The sequence below is a fragment of the Centroberyx gerrardi genome, chromosome 14 (genome assembly GCF_048128805.1).
Source record: "Centroberyx gerrardi isolate f3 chromosome 14, fCenGer3.hap1.cur.20231027, whole genome shotgun sequence".
In the NCBI taxonomy this organism is placed as follows: Eukaryota; Metazoa; Chordata; class Actinopteri; order Beryciformes; family Berycidae; genus Centroberyx; species Centroberyx gerrardi.
In genome coordinates this window covers 9,316,620-9,329,373 of record NC_136010.1, presented here as the reverse complement: position 1 = coordinate 9,329,373, position 12,754 = coordinate 9,316,620, and the positions used below count along the sequence as shown (strand labels likewise).

The 12,754-nt window shown below is 41.1% G+C and overlaps 2 protein-coding genes across 5 annotated transcripts; one reads left to right on the top strand and one right to left on the bottom strand.

Annotated features, from left to right (window-relative positions):
- Positions 1-214: 214 nt before the first annotated feature.
- Positions 215-5,235, bottom strand: tardbpa (TAR DNA binding protein a). Of its 4 annotated transcripts, none has more exons than XR_011784953.2 (7): positions 4,452-5,235; positions 4,123-4,286; positions 3,879-4,019; positions 2,865-3,035; positions 2,653-2,773; positions 1,724-1,870; positions 215-930 (listed from the first exon to the last, which is right to left on the bottom strand). XR_011784953.2 is itself a non-coding variant. In XM_078288258.1 (6 exons), exons 1-6 carry the CDS (start codon positions 4,690-4,692, stop codon positions 1,776-1,778), a joined length of 933 nt encoding a protein of 310 aa, XP_078144384.1. In that variant the 5' UTR covers positions 4,693-5,235; the 3' UTR covers positions 1,008-1,775. The 4 variants fall into 4 exon arrangements, 2 of the variants coding, with proteins under 2 accessions (XP_078144384.1, XP_071763504.1); XR_011784954.2 differs by having other exon boundaries at positions 2,689-2,773; XM_078288258.1 differs by lacking the exon at positions 215-930 and having other exon boundaries at positions 1,008-1,870.
- A 1,191-nt stretch (positions 5,236-6,426) lies between these two features.
- On the top strand, positions 6,427-12,502 carry ciroz (ciliated left-right organizer protein containing ZP-N domains). Its single transcript, XM_078288084.1, has 10 exons — positions 6,427-6,544; positions 6,628-6,752; positions 6,853-6,996; positions 7,156-7,194; positions 7,371-7,508; positions 7,610-7,694; positions 7,823-8,038; positions 8,221-8,331; positions 9,053-9,220; positions 12,465-12,502. The coding sequence occupies exons 1-10, from the start codon at positions 6,427-6,429 to the stop codon at positions 12,500-12,502; spliced, it is 1,182 nt and encodes a 393-aa protein (XP_078144210.1).
- Positions 12,503-12,754: the final 252 nt, after the last annotated feature.

Here is a 12,754-nt window from a genome sequence, read left to right as displayed (position 1 = left end):
GGTATAATTTAGGAGTTTTCTGTCCCAACACCTACGACAAAGTAGAACATCAGCACAACCAGAAGGCCGAACAGCAAACTACACCCGCAACATTTTGTAACCTGCTCCTTGCACCAAGCAGGGAATGAGAAACCTCCAGAGAAAACTGAAATAGCACCTTGATTAAGCACAACGCTATCACACTACACCTTATCTACATAGAGAGAACCACAGGTGATTAAAAATTCAAACTTTTATTTTACACTCTTGTTGGACTAAAAATAATTCCATATCAATACACAAAGTGTGAATTCCTGCTGGCATGTTCAACATTTTTTTTTTTTTTTTTAAAGTCCCTGCAAAATTGACTCAACTCTTACACATTCCAACCACTTTACAATCATGGTTTAAACAAACAAAACAAAAAATCACGTCCTGCTCGATTAAAATTGTACATAATGACCACATGAAAAGAAAACCTACTTGGAAAAATGTCGAACTTAAAATTATACCAGTAACAGTTACAGTTATCAGTGGTTGTTATTAGGACAAAGCATTTACCGACACAAATGAATCTTTGATATTATCGCCAGGTCTGGTGTTCAACAACAGTTTAGGGGAACAGACAGAAAAGCATGATCACTGCCAAACTGCAGGTGTCTAGAACTGCAGGTGTGACTTTGGTCCTACTTTTGTTCATTTGAAGGTATCAACAAATACCTCAGCCCAATTAGGTACGGTCCGCTCTAAATTTCAATATGGGGTGGTCCAAGGGTTCTTGCTAGTAAGGTGAAGAGGATCCTTTTCAGGATTAAGGCATTCGTGCAGCATATCCATTGCTGGCTTGTGCTGGCCCACCCAACAATGCACCACACTCCAGTCTTCAGCTTCTCCAAAATTGACTCCAATCTGGATTCGGACGAAAACCTGGGCTGGCCGTGTCCAAGGTCCCTATACATGCGAATTAAAGCGTTGGCAGTTCAATTAATTAATGTAAAAGTCAAAAATAAGTCGCTGTCAAGAAGGAATTATACCTAGTCAAATTCAGTTTTATTTGGAGACTTCCCTTTGATTCACAAAACATAGAAAATGCATTCATAACCACTTCAAACACAAACTTTCAGTGGGGACATGTCAAACACTCGCCACTTCAACCTCTGAGGTCACACTGAGCTCACTTGCAATCTTACACACACTTTCAAGCTTCCCCCAGTGTTTTTCCCACACAGACTTCACCGGCACCATGTCACATTTTCACACAGAAAAGGGTGGTAACAAGGAGAAAATAAAGCACACACCATACACAGCATTCACATCAAATCAGACAGCAAGAAAAAGCTATGAGAGGATACAAATACTCATAGCGTTTAACATTTCACTGTGTTTTTTTTTAAAGATTTAAGCTTGATAGAAAATAATTAGTGAAAGGAGAGACCTTAGGGATCTCGAGACGCAATAAATGTCCTTGTGATGGTCATTAGGAACACACTCGTACTTGCTTCTTCCTCTCACACTCGCACAAAGCCACAGGTTCTTCTCAACTCTCGCAGGCTCTTTAAAAATTTTTTTTTGCACAAACAGTCCTTTTCACACTTGCGTTCTTTCATTTTGCTCTCTCCCGTTCGCTCACTCTCAGTCTCTCACTCTGTCCAACACCAATCCCACTCATTGATCTCAAAAGCGATAAGAGCAGACAAGATTTCTATATCCATGAAAAAGGGGAGAGGAAAAAGACAACACCCACCGTCTAACACAGTATATGCAGAGTGAAGCTGTGTTCTTTGATGGCAAAGCATTTACACATGGGAAGAAGGGAATTGATACTGAGAGCTGTCGAACATTGCGGCCCATGAGGCGCTTCCTCCCGGGAAATTGGAAAAGAGTTGGTGAACTGTAGAAGAGATTTTCATGAAGGCGGTTCCATAAAACGTCAAACAAAACAAACAAAAAAAAGATACAATCAACTGCATACAGAGGTTAAACTATATCAAGCCCATTTCACAACTGGCTGCGGGGGGGCTCTGGAGATACTCGTGCATGTTTCAGAAATATATACCTTGCATGCACAGTCATATCTCAAAGTAACATTTTCTCAAAAACAAAAAAAGGTAGTGTGGCAGTTCCCACTAACAAACTTAACACTTCACCCATTCAATGCTTGGCTACATAATTAGTCACATATATGTATAAATTTTCTCTTCAACAAAATGAAAGGCAATATATTTTTAAATAACAGGGACATGAGATATGACTAGTTTTCCCCCCTAGGTATACTTACCAGATTAGCCTAATAGCAACAAAAAGACCAACTCAAAGCTCTCTACATTCCCCAACTAGAAGACTTAGACTCCATAGAGGTGCCAAAGCCGGAGCTGAAGCCACTGCTGGAGGCCGAGTTAGTGCCTGCAGCCCAACCGAGGCTAGCTGAGCTGGGGCTGCTGTAACTGGTGCTGGTAGAGCTATAGGTCTGGTCTCGGGTTGTAGTGGCTGTGCCTGCTGTGGTGGTCTGACCCTGCTGGTTAGCCAGCATGCCCATCATGCCCCAACTGCTTTGCAGCGCTGCCTGGGCAGCAGCCATCATTGCTGGGTTAAGACCAAGAGCCCCAAAGTTAACCCCACTGCTATTGCTCCCTAGCCCGCCGCGACTATTGCCATAACCCTGACCGAACCCACCAGCCCCAAACCGCCCTCGATCCATCATTTGCCTACTATTATTGTGTTTAGGCTCAGCGTTGGAGATGTGTACGCTGACGCCCTTGATGATCAGGTCCTCTCCACACAGCGCCTGGGCGACCTGCGGAAAGACGTGAGGAAGAGATGATCACCGCACCCATTATTATGTTCTCAACTGACATTCAAACTCTGACGTGTATAGAGAATCTTACCTGGTCATCGGCAAACGTGACGAAGGCAAACGCCCGGAAGGGTTTGGGGATGAAGACATCAGTGACTTCGCCATACTGCATGAAGAACTGCCTCAGCTCATCGGTGGTCATGTCCTCCGTACAGCGGCCAACAAAGATTTTACGGCTGCGCATGGGTTCATCGGGACCTGCCTGAGAGGACGAAGAGGCATAGCATGCCATGATGTATTTAATCGATGTTAAATACCTTGTTAAACAAAAAAACATTTAATTTTACCTTATTCAAAATTGATTTTCCAGAGCCCAATAGCACAAGTTACATTGAAGTTGTAAAATTAGGGCAAATATTTTTCACCTTTATTTCTTGCTACAGTGTCAATGTAGTAATCATTTTGCAGCTTTCATATTTTTGATAAAGTTATCAGAATTCAAAGATTACTAGAGGGCAAACCCCCGCCAATTCTGAACAAATCTCCAACTTACAACGCTGCAATCTATGTTTGTTTAACGCTTGTCTACCGGATCTAATTTTCTGACAAAATAGCAGGTGAATGCAATGCTGTTTGGCAGCCAACTTGAAAAGTCCCGGATGTTGGACTTTCCCCACTAGTACATGAACACAGCATAATAGTTAAGGCTAAAAAACAAAAAACATAAACCAAAATCTTATCAACTTATCCTTGGGCCGGGGGCTATCTGTCCAAAAAATGTCAGTCAAATATATCAAACAGAAAAGACAAACTCCTTCCAACTTTGTTGGCTGAGATAATAAACAATTGTTTTGTAATGTTTAACGTTACATTAATTGTTTGCAAATTTCAGTCATATAACGCGTATGTTATCAATATATTTAAAATGAGTTATAGCCACTTCAATGACCACATCACACACTGTCATTTTCAGTTTGCTTTTTTGCATGTTCAACTTTTGACCAACGGTGTCTGAGGACTGAAGCCGGCAGCCATCATGCAGCCCCAAAATACACCATGAGGTCTTTGTCCACACCCAGCCTTAGAGAAAGGGTGCCCAAAATACCTTTGAGTTGGGAAGTTTGCAATCGCACCATCTTCCATCAATCATGTGTCTCTGCGAAATCACTTTGGTTTGCGTCTCGTAGTCAGTGAACCGGACAAACCCAAACCCTTTTGAGTTTCCGGTCTTTGCATCTCTCTTGACCTGGAGAGAATGGAGAAAGTGGGTGAAAGATTAGTTACTCTCTTTAATTACCCAGTAACGTTGACTAAAAATACATATAAGAAGTCAGATCAGATGTCTTTACCTGCACCATGATGACTTCCCCAAAGGTACTGAAGTAATCTTTCAGGTCCTGCTCTGATGTTTTCCATGGCAGCCCGAGGACAATGAGATCTGATGTCTTCTGGAAGCCCCGTTTGACTTTTACAGCTGAGGCAGCATCCATTTCATCCATCTTCCTTTTGTTGTCTGTAATAAAAGGATACACCTTGCATCAGTAAAGAGCCCGTCAAGTGTAAACAGCACTCTACTTTAAATGAGGCAAAGGGTCAAAGTTTGTCCCTTGGTGATGGTGGCACACAACAATCAAGCTACATACTAAACCTCAGTCGGTCATACTACACCCAATCTCACCTTTGGGGTAATTCACGACGTACACCAGGTTTCCCCAGTCGCTCTCCGGTGCATGCAGGACCCCTTCGACCAGTCGGACACCCCGCATGCACTGGGATTCGGGGTTCCTGTACCGCAGGCCGCAAGCCCCAGGAAACTGGGCTGCTACTGTTGACAGTAAAACAGTGCCATCGTCCTCTGAAGGGATCTCCATCGGCTCTTCGCTCTCATCCTCAGCCACCCGAATGTACAACTCCGACATGGTCTCTGAATGGCCAAGCCTCGATCCAGATAGTGTTAGTAACAAGTAGAATGATGCACGCTGGTTTGTAGGGACGACAGTTGCTTGACTGAATGCAATAGCCTTTCAAGTTAACTTTTGCTAGCTGGTTGAACTAACTATGGCGCAAACGCAGTCAAAACAAATGTGGATTTGTGTGCGGACAAAATGATCGAAAACCGCGAGAAAGCTAACGTTCACTATAAAATTCTTTCAAAAATGTGATAGCTGGCGGCCATGAACGTTGCGTGTTTTCTTCACCGCTGACAGCGCGCGCCTGGACAAGTTAGCTAGCTAGCAAGCTAGCAAACACAGACACGCTTGCAAAAATGAATGGACAGCCCAGTTTCGTGCTCCGTGTTTTTGTCAACAAATACACGATTCCTCTTCGCATGTATGACAGTGTGGTCAAATATCGCACGTAAACGACAACAGAAACCAACTAATTTACTCGGTGAAACCAAACCCCGAATTTAGAGCAAATTGCAGTATTTTCTGCTGTACGCGCTGGCTAATCTTTCTAGCCTCAAGCTAGCTAACAAAATGGCTGCTCATCTTGTAGAGATGACATCATCGAGTTGGGAGGGCACACTATTATTTTCTGTAGGGATGCGAACAAATATAATCAATACATTTAGCCAATAATTGCGCCTTATATCACCAATAGTGAGTTAACTTGGTAAAGTAAATATTTGAAAGCCATGTGGTTCAATTTAAAATGTATTTTGCGTTTCACAACTTGCAGTGAGCATGGTTACAGTACCATGATGTACCCCTCCATATAGATTCACCCTAAAAGCCCAAACAAAAGGTGCGCATTGAGAAATAAAATATATTCAAGAAAATAATGTTTTATTAAACAATATGGTGCCCTGTGTGATCTGTAAAACAGACGGTGATATATGTTGATTTTAACCTTTTTTCCCCCCGATAACTTGGCTGCAATTTGTGTAAGCTATATTATTGAATAGGCCTATTCTATGAAAACATACAATAAAAAATAGAATAGTTGAGCGGAAAGCAAGAATCCACATTTGCAGTTGAAGACTTGTCATGTAGCCTGTCTTACAGTGGTAGAGTGAATTTTTGTCCAAATTTATTAAAATAATTGTGACCAGTCCCATTCACAAAATATAAAGTGAGACTGCAATCATTTTAAGTAATATCACTATCTCAGATTCTTCAATAACAAAAAGCTTTTCAAACTGATTTAGCTTTGAATACAATTGCTTAAACACTTCTTTTTCACACATGCTGGATCCACTCTGATCCCTCCCTGCCATTTTGTTTTTCTTTTTGTCACTTGCTTTTCACATTTCAAAGCAAACACAGCTGGGTTTTTTTTTATTACTTGACATGAGTGACATCAGTCCCCTTACCTAGGCTATAAATAGGCGATGGTCAGACCGCCCACTGACGTTTTCTTCAGTGGAACTGGCATGGATCACATCAGATTTGACATCTTGCTTGTAACTTTGTGAGTAGCATAATGCTGTAGGCTACTACAAGTAAGTTAAACTATTCACCATCCTTAAAATATATAAGCTCAATTCGACCTTCTTTTCTCCAGTGTTTTACAGTGTGTCATCATGGGAACTGTGATTTGCATTCAGAATAGAGACTGGATGGATAACCCACCAGTAAAATTAACAGGTAACCCTTCTATTCTATCATGTCTGCAACTGTCAATGGGGCCTCCACACTGTGTTTGAGAAAATGTTTGTATTTTCAGAAGGAGACGTGTCATGCTTCTCAGAATATATGGAGATGTGGATCCACAGTGTGAGGATTGAAGGTTTGGGACTCTGGCTGTCAGGGGCTTTACGGATTCAAGGTAATTGTTCCTGACACAATCAGAATTTATGATATGAAATAAAAAAAATCCATTGCCTCTGAATCCCTTTTTATTTTCACAAGCCAACCTTGCGTCCCTGGATCATCTTAACCTCCAGCTGTCTGCCTGTGGATTCTCACTACACAAAGACACTGACAAGAACTATATTTTCAGAGTCAGTTACACTGGATGTTTTGTCCGGCAACAGGTACAGTATGTCACACTTTGGGATGTAGAATATGTTGAATCTTTACTCTGAAATGACCTTTGCAGCTGGGCCTGGTTGTAACTCTGCTCCGACTGTTTAGCATGGCTACAATTTCCTTATCTTGAATTTGGTGAAGAGGATAAATCGATTTGGAGGCAGACCTCACAGTTTCATCATGAAGTGTCCAGTGGTTTCTATTCTACCCAACAGAGAGCACATCCAGTGTGACCCAGAGTATATTCAGGTAATCTGGAAGTAATTGAATAGAGATTAACTATTTTCATTTGGCATTATTCTGTCTCAAGTATTCTTTTTTTTGCCAAGTATTTTGGATTGCTTTGTAATTGTGATAAGCTTTGTACATAAAGAAATAGCAACCTTTTTGGTCATAACATGTCCGCAGGTGACCAGACAGGTTCCCCATGACAGCTGGAATAATGAGGTAATCACTGAAACCTATCCTATGTTGAATTACCCTGAAATTATTGAAATATCATAAATGTGCACATATGTTTGTGTATGTGTATGGGTGAGAAAGAGAGAAAAGGAGAAAGAGAGAGATAGTGTCTGTCTCTCTGACTGAGTTTGTGTGTTTGCATGTTTGCATATGCATTACAGTTGCACTGGTCACTGTCTCTGAGGGGGAACCTTATTGTCGCTCTGGAGGATGCCAGTCTGATCCAGGTCAACATTGACATGAACGGACCAGACTTAACAGTCCAAGGGAGGAGGAGGGAGATCCTGAGTCCTGTGCAAGTAAGAAACCCGAAGCAGCATCCTGCCACCTAGTGGCCATTGACAACATTACAGCTGAAATCCACTGAATTATCTTTGATTCAACATGTTTTGGTTCACAGGTAATGGAAAAAGAAGGGGAATTTTTAGCCTTGAAGCTGGTCAGTGGCCAATATGCATATAGTATGGAAGCTACGTGTCCAAATGGTGGGTGGCAAAGAGAGAACCAGTATTTAAAGTTAATTACACTTTCCCTTGCCATTGTGTTGCATCATGAGTTGTGGCTTTGCCATGCCTTTCCCAGCAACACATTTTATCCCTGATCTACATTTCAGTGACCCAGTCCACAGCAGAGGAGACCGTGCTGCACATTTTCAAACGACGCATGGGTTTGACAAAGCGAGGCAGCCAAGAGACTGAGACACTGACAGTCAGTAGTGTGTCAGTGAACCAGACAGATACATTCACTGTGCATGAGACAGGTGAATTTGTGCAGCTGATTATTTCTACAGCAGAAATCCTCCAGACCAAGGTTGGTGCTGCTCTCTCAAATTGTCATAATGATACAAACAATGAGTGATAAATAACATGACATGGTACATTTTAGCATTTTTCAGCAGTTGGACTAGTTTGGTGCATTTGTTGAAATTTAAGTATTTCGTTTAACATTTTCTCATAAGGATTCATTACAGTCTAAACATTTCTAAACCAAGCCTCCGTCACAGTCCTGTACAGACAATCAATCAACTTTGGCAGCCGTTCTACAGAGTAGATGTTGTGCTCACCTTCAAAGAGACAAATCACAAGATGCACTGGACCATGGAGAACACACTGCCATGCACAGGTAAGTGCGTTGTCTGATGAGCACAGTAAAACTAAATGGGTGATTAATTATCGCATTTCATTTTGACTACTAGCCACTTAAAGGCTTTTACTGTAGTAGGCCTAACTAATCCAGTTTTTTTTCTAGTCACAAATAGACATTTAGTAGTTACTCTTTAAACTTTACCAGTTGCATTTTAAACTGCATTGTCTTTAAATCCTATCAGATATCAACCTTATGTCACCACGTATGTTACTAATTTCTATTTGACTTCTACCTGATAACTTGCAATCTTACTGGTTGTTACATTAGGGCTATAGTTACTATTACAATTTTCACATAGTCACAGTGATGTAAAAGTGAACACGGTTGTTAACATACAGTACACTGCTTTTTTGGATTTTAGGGCATACATGACCATTTTTTACAATCTTTGTGTTGACTAGCAAGATAAGTTGGTGGAATATTACCAAGGGAGATGTTAGTTTATGGAGTTACTGCAGGGAAGCTACCAGAGAGTTACTGTTATATAACTAGAGCATTGCAGAGGAATGGTGTTGCGAGATGGATTCTGTCACTATTGTTAATTTAACGGTTGGAGAAGCTTTGTAAAACTATTTAAAACTGACCTGACCCTTTACTGTTACTCTTTCCACTGGAAATACATATAAAATTGAAAATATAACATCATAAATATAGCTTTTGGATCTTAATTTGTTTCATGTTTGTTTAAATGTTGCAGCCTGGCCTGCTGTGCCACACATCACACCTCCTCCCTGTGCCTCCACCACAGCGCCTGCCCCTCCCACACACACCCTAAAACCGGAGTCTTTAACTACAGAACGACCCTCTGACCCCTCCACCGTCCCTGCAGTGAAACCAAATGAAGCAACTCCATTTGAGGAGACAAGTGCAGACTTTCCCGCCACCAATTCACCTTACATAGAGTCAGAGGCCAGCGGTTTTAATTTCCACATTGATAACATGTCAAGCAGTCAAATGGGAAATGTATCTACAGAGTTTGTTAATGGCACCACCACTATAAATACAACTGAAACAAAGTCTTTAGATTTTCAAGATGCAACCACTGTAAGTAGTTCAGTACAGCTAGAATTCCCTGGGTCATCAGCTACAACCGAGCCGTCAGCAGCGTCTTTCCTCACAATGATTACAACTGAACAAATGGACACTAAAAATTCAACACAACATGTAGAAATCTAAAGAACAACAGCTGAGAAGGTACAAGTGACATTCTGAGGAGCAGAAATGTGACAAACAGTAATTCCAAGAAGCTGCTCTTATAATGGAAAATATGTGAACAACTGCCACAACTCAAACAGCTTTATCCAAAGTATCCACTCCAGCAGCAAACAACCTATTTTAAGATCCAAAGAAACAACCTGCATTGTGATTTGCCAGCTGACAAATATCCATAACATCCGATGGAAACACAATCAGACCATTTGTTGGAAATGACTCAAGAAGCCAAGCAAACCAGGCATACCTCTGTCACCCTTTCACCGGTCAAATATAGTTACAGATCATATAAATCCACACGTCACGGTGGTTAAGGCCTCAGTTTGCTAAATTCAGCAACATCTACAAAAGCCTTGTGATAGAGTCAGTAGAAGTGACTAACTAAATACTTTCTCAGTTATCTCTTTATATGGAAAAGGTAGTTTTGAAGCGAAACTACACCTCGAACGCTATTTCAGTGATGTGACCACATGAGCTTCAACTGTTTCATTCACGTCTTTTTTAAGATCTCATCGGTGCCGCGTGCTGCATGTCTGTTTGCAGTCATGAAAGGTGATGCGGTGGTCAGTCACTGCTGTGAAGGTTGATTACACAAGCAGAAATACAGCCAGGACTCTCTGCCAGCCATCGCCTGAGGGTGGACAATATCCAGACACAGACAAGCCATGCGTTTAATAAACATGTCTCCATCCAACCTGCACAACAGGCTGATGTAAAGAAGGCCCTGCAGTCGTTAAGGCTGGTGCCAGCTCCCTGAAAAGCCTTGTGTTATTGAAACTCATAATAAAGGATTGCTTTTGAATGACGCTGAATGTCCTCTCCACGCCGAATCTCACACTTGCAATAAGTTTTGTATTTGTCAGGGTGAAATTGTTCTTTTCAGCAAATTGAAACCAGCTGCACAAACACGTTACTTCTTTTTTTAAAGAAAATAAATCAGTTTTCTGAATCTAAGCATGACTTCACACGAGTATTGTTTTATGTAGCACAGCCGCAGTACACTTTGTGAACAGGAGAGGGCGCTGTTGACTGTGTTTTCTGTCAATTCTCAAGATGGGACAGCTGCCTTTCTGGAAATATTAGGAGGTTTTGCACTTCACACACTCCAAATGAACCAGTTTTTAATATTTTTTGCAGTGGATTTATTTTCAATCTCAGTTGCTTTTTGTCTGTAATTGAGCTGTGCATGAGCAAAGGCTTGTCACTCATCAATAACCAATAATATAGTGTAGTTCACTTTAATTTGGCAGTTATCTTTTCCAGCTTTATCATTAGCTGATATAACTATTACTACCATGAATTCATTCTATACACAGTCACACTGGTGAACCAAATTCTCTCAGCTAAAATGACTTAAGAAAAGATAAAATGCAGCGACACTCTTGTTTTCTTTTTCACCTTTGTTATTGTGACCTCTTGGTATGCACCAAAGGCTCTGTAAATGATAACAGTGCAGTGTTACGCAGTTAAATGCATCATATACAATGGGCTGTGGGGCAGAAAATCTAAACTTCCTTGTGCCTTTGGTCCCCATCTGCTCAGTGAACTTATGAGCAGGAAATGGAATAAGTGGTGCAAAAAGTACAGCAACATCCCTCGTTCTTTCATGTGGCCTCTCTCGGCCATTACTCTATCTGTATAGACTGTTAACTGTCTTTACAAAGTTAAAAATCCCTTTCATGTTTCAGTGTTTCTTTTTTGTTTTAATTTCAGTCGCAGCATATGGTTTGCACATCTGGGAGATGCTAAGCATGGTGGCACCCAACCCCCACACCCGCTTCTGTGAAGTCATCCATATATGGTCTTCATTGTTATTGCTCATAATCACTCATCATTATTATAAACAAGTCCGGTCTTGATTGGCTGCTTTCAGTTTGTTGTGTGAAGATGCCTCATAATGTGAAATTCCACCATTTCAAACCACCACAAGATGTTAGAAAAGGGTGAAAACTGTTTTTGTTTGTTTCATTCAGACCGGTGCGCCTTCAAGGGCTCTGAAACAACGCGGAGCCATCTTTCATGCTGCCATACAATTAAATCTGCCACCTGTGACTAATCTGAGCCTGCTTACATGACCAGTTGTACTTGGGTGTCATCATTTTTTTTAAACTAGGAACATTCTGCCGAGCCTACAAGTTCCTGTGTAAGCTACAGATCTGCTTCTCTCTCATTTAAATTCCACTGAGCTGATCTACACGGATCTGTAGAAGATCTTTGAATTCTCATAAACCACCATGAAACTGCAAACACAAAGTATTTGTAGTTCATTTTTATTTATTTATTTAATCTTTAATTAAGCAGGCAATGTCTCATTGAGATGAAAAAGAAATCTCTTTTACGAGAGAGACCCGGCCAAGAGGGCAGCAGTGAACAACAGTACATCAGTTACATACACAGACAACATAACAACATAACAAGAACAACAGTTAATAAGGCACAGATACAGTGTTGTCTGACAGGTAACACTTTACAATGGTTAGTCCAGTGTATTAACCTGTGTACTAACCTGTGGAAAAGTACTGTAAGTACACAATAATACATAATGTACTTACAATGGTGTAACATACCATTCAAATGACTTTGAATGGTGTTTAAATGACTATTAAAACAGTGTTGTTACGTTGCTGTAAATACATTATGTATTAGGGAGATATTCATCAAGTACCTACACAGTAACATTGTAGGTTACTTACTTTTCCATAGGTTAATAAACAGGTTATTACCCTGGAATAAGGTCATTGTACAGTAAAGTGTTACCATAGATGATATAACTTGAGAGCCATTAACTGACATTTGTAAAGGCCATTTAATGACATCAAAATGAAGTCAAAATCACTGTGACACACACTTTTTGGTCGTTAAATATCACTCAGCATTCTGTGCTCTTCGGCCTGCAGCTCTCAGCACCGGGGCCTCGCATGTTTTGGAGAGGTAGACGGGATTTCATGCCACTGCAGAGACGGAGGGAGGAAGAGGGGGAGGAAGGGTATGTGGGGCTTTGAGTGGTTTGCTGGGCCTCTTCATCTCGCTCGGCGGGTAATTACAGAATCATGGGTCAACCACGCATGTAACCACGGTTACGTTGCACAGTAGCAGATGTGCTCATGACATTATCCAGCGCGAGTGCAAAAGGTAAATAAAAACAGATGCGGCTGGTTGCTACGGACCTTCGCCAAACTTGCGTATG

What these genes read in the sequence shown, in the direction of transcription:
- tardbpa (XM_071907403.2), bottom strand. Translation starts at nt 4,692, where the DNA reads ATGTCGGAGTTGTACATTCGGGTGGCTGAGGATGAGAGCGAAGAGCCG. An exon ending in CGTCGTGAATTACCCCAAAG is followed by an intron (nt 4,287 to 4,451) that starts GTGAGATTGGGT and finishes CTTTTATTACAG; the next exon opens with ACAACAAAAGGAAGATGGAT. An exon ending in GGGAAGTCATCATGGTGCAG is followed by an intron (nt 4,020 to 4,122) that starts GTAAAGACATCT and finishes CATTCTCTCCAG; the next exon opens with GTCAAGAGAGATGCAAAGAC.
- ciroz (XM_078288084.1), top strand. Translation starts at nt 6,427, where the DNA reads ATGTTTGTATTTTCAGAAGGAGACGTGTCATGCTTCTCAGAATATATG. An exon ending in ATGACAGCTGGAATAATGAG is followed by an intron (nt 7,195 to 7,370) that starts GTAATCACTGAA and finishes TATGCATTACAG; the next exon opens with TTGCACTGGTCACTGTCTCT. An exon ending in GAACACACTGCCATGCACAG is followed by an intron (nt 8,332 to 9,052) that starts GTAAGTGCGTTG and finishes TAAATGTTGCAG; the next exon opens with CCTGGCCTGCTGTGCCACAC.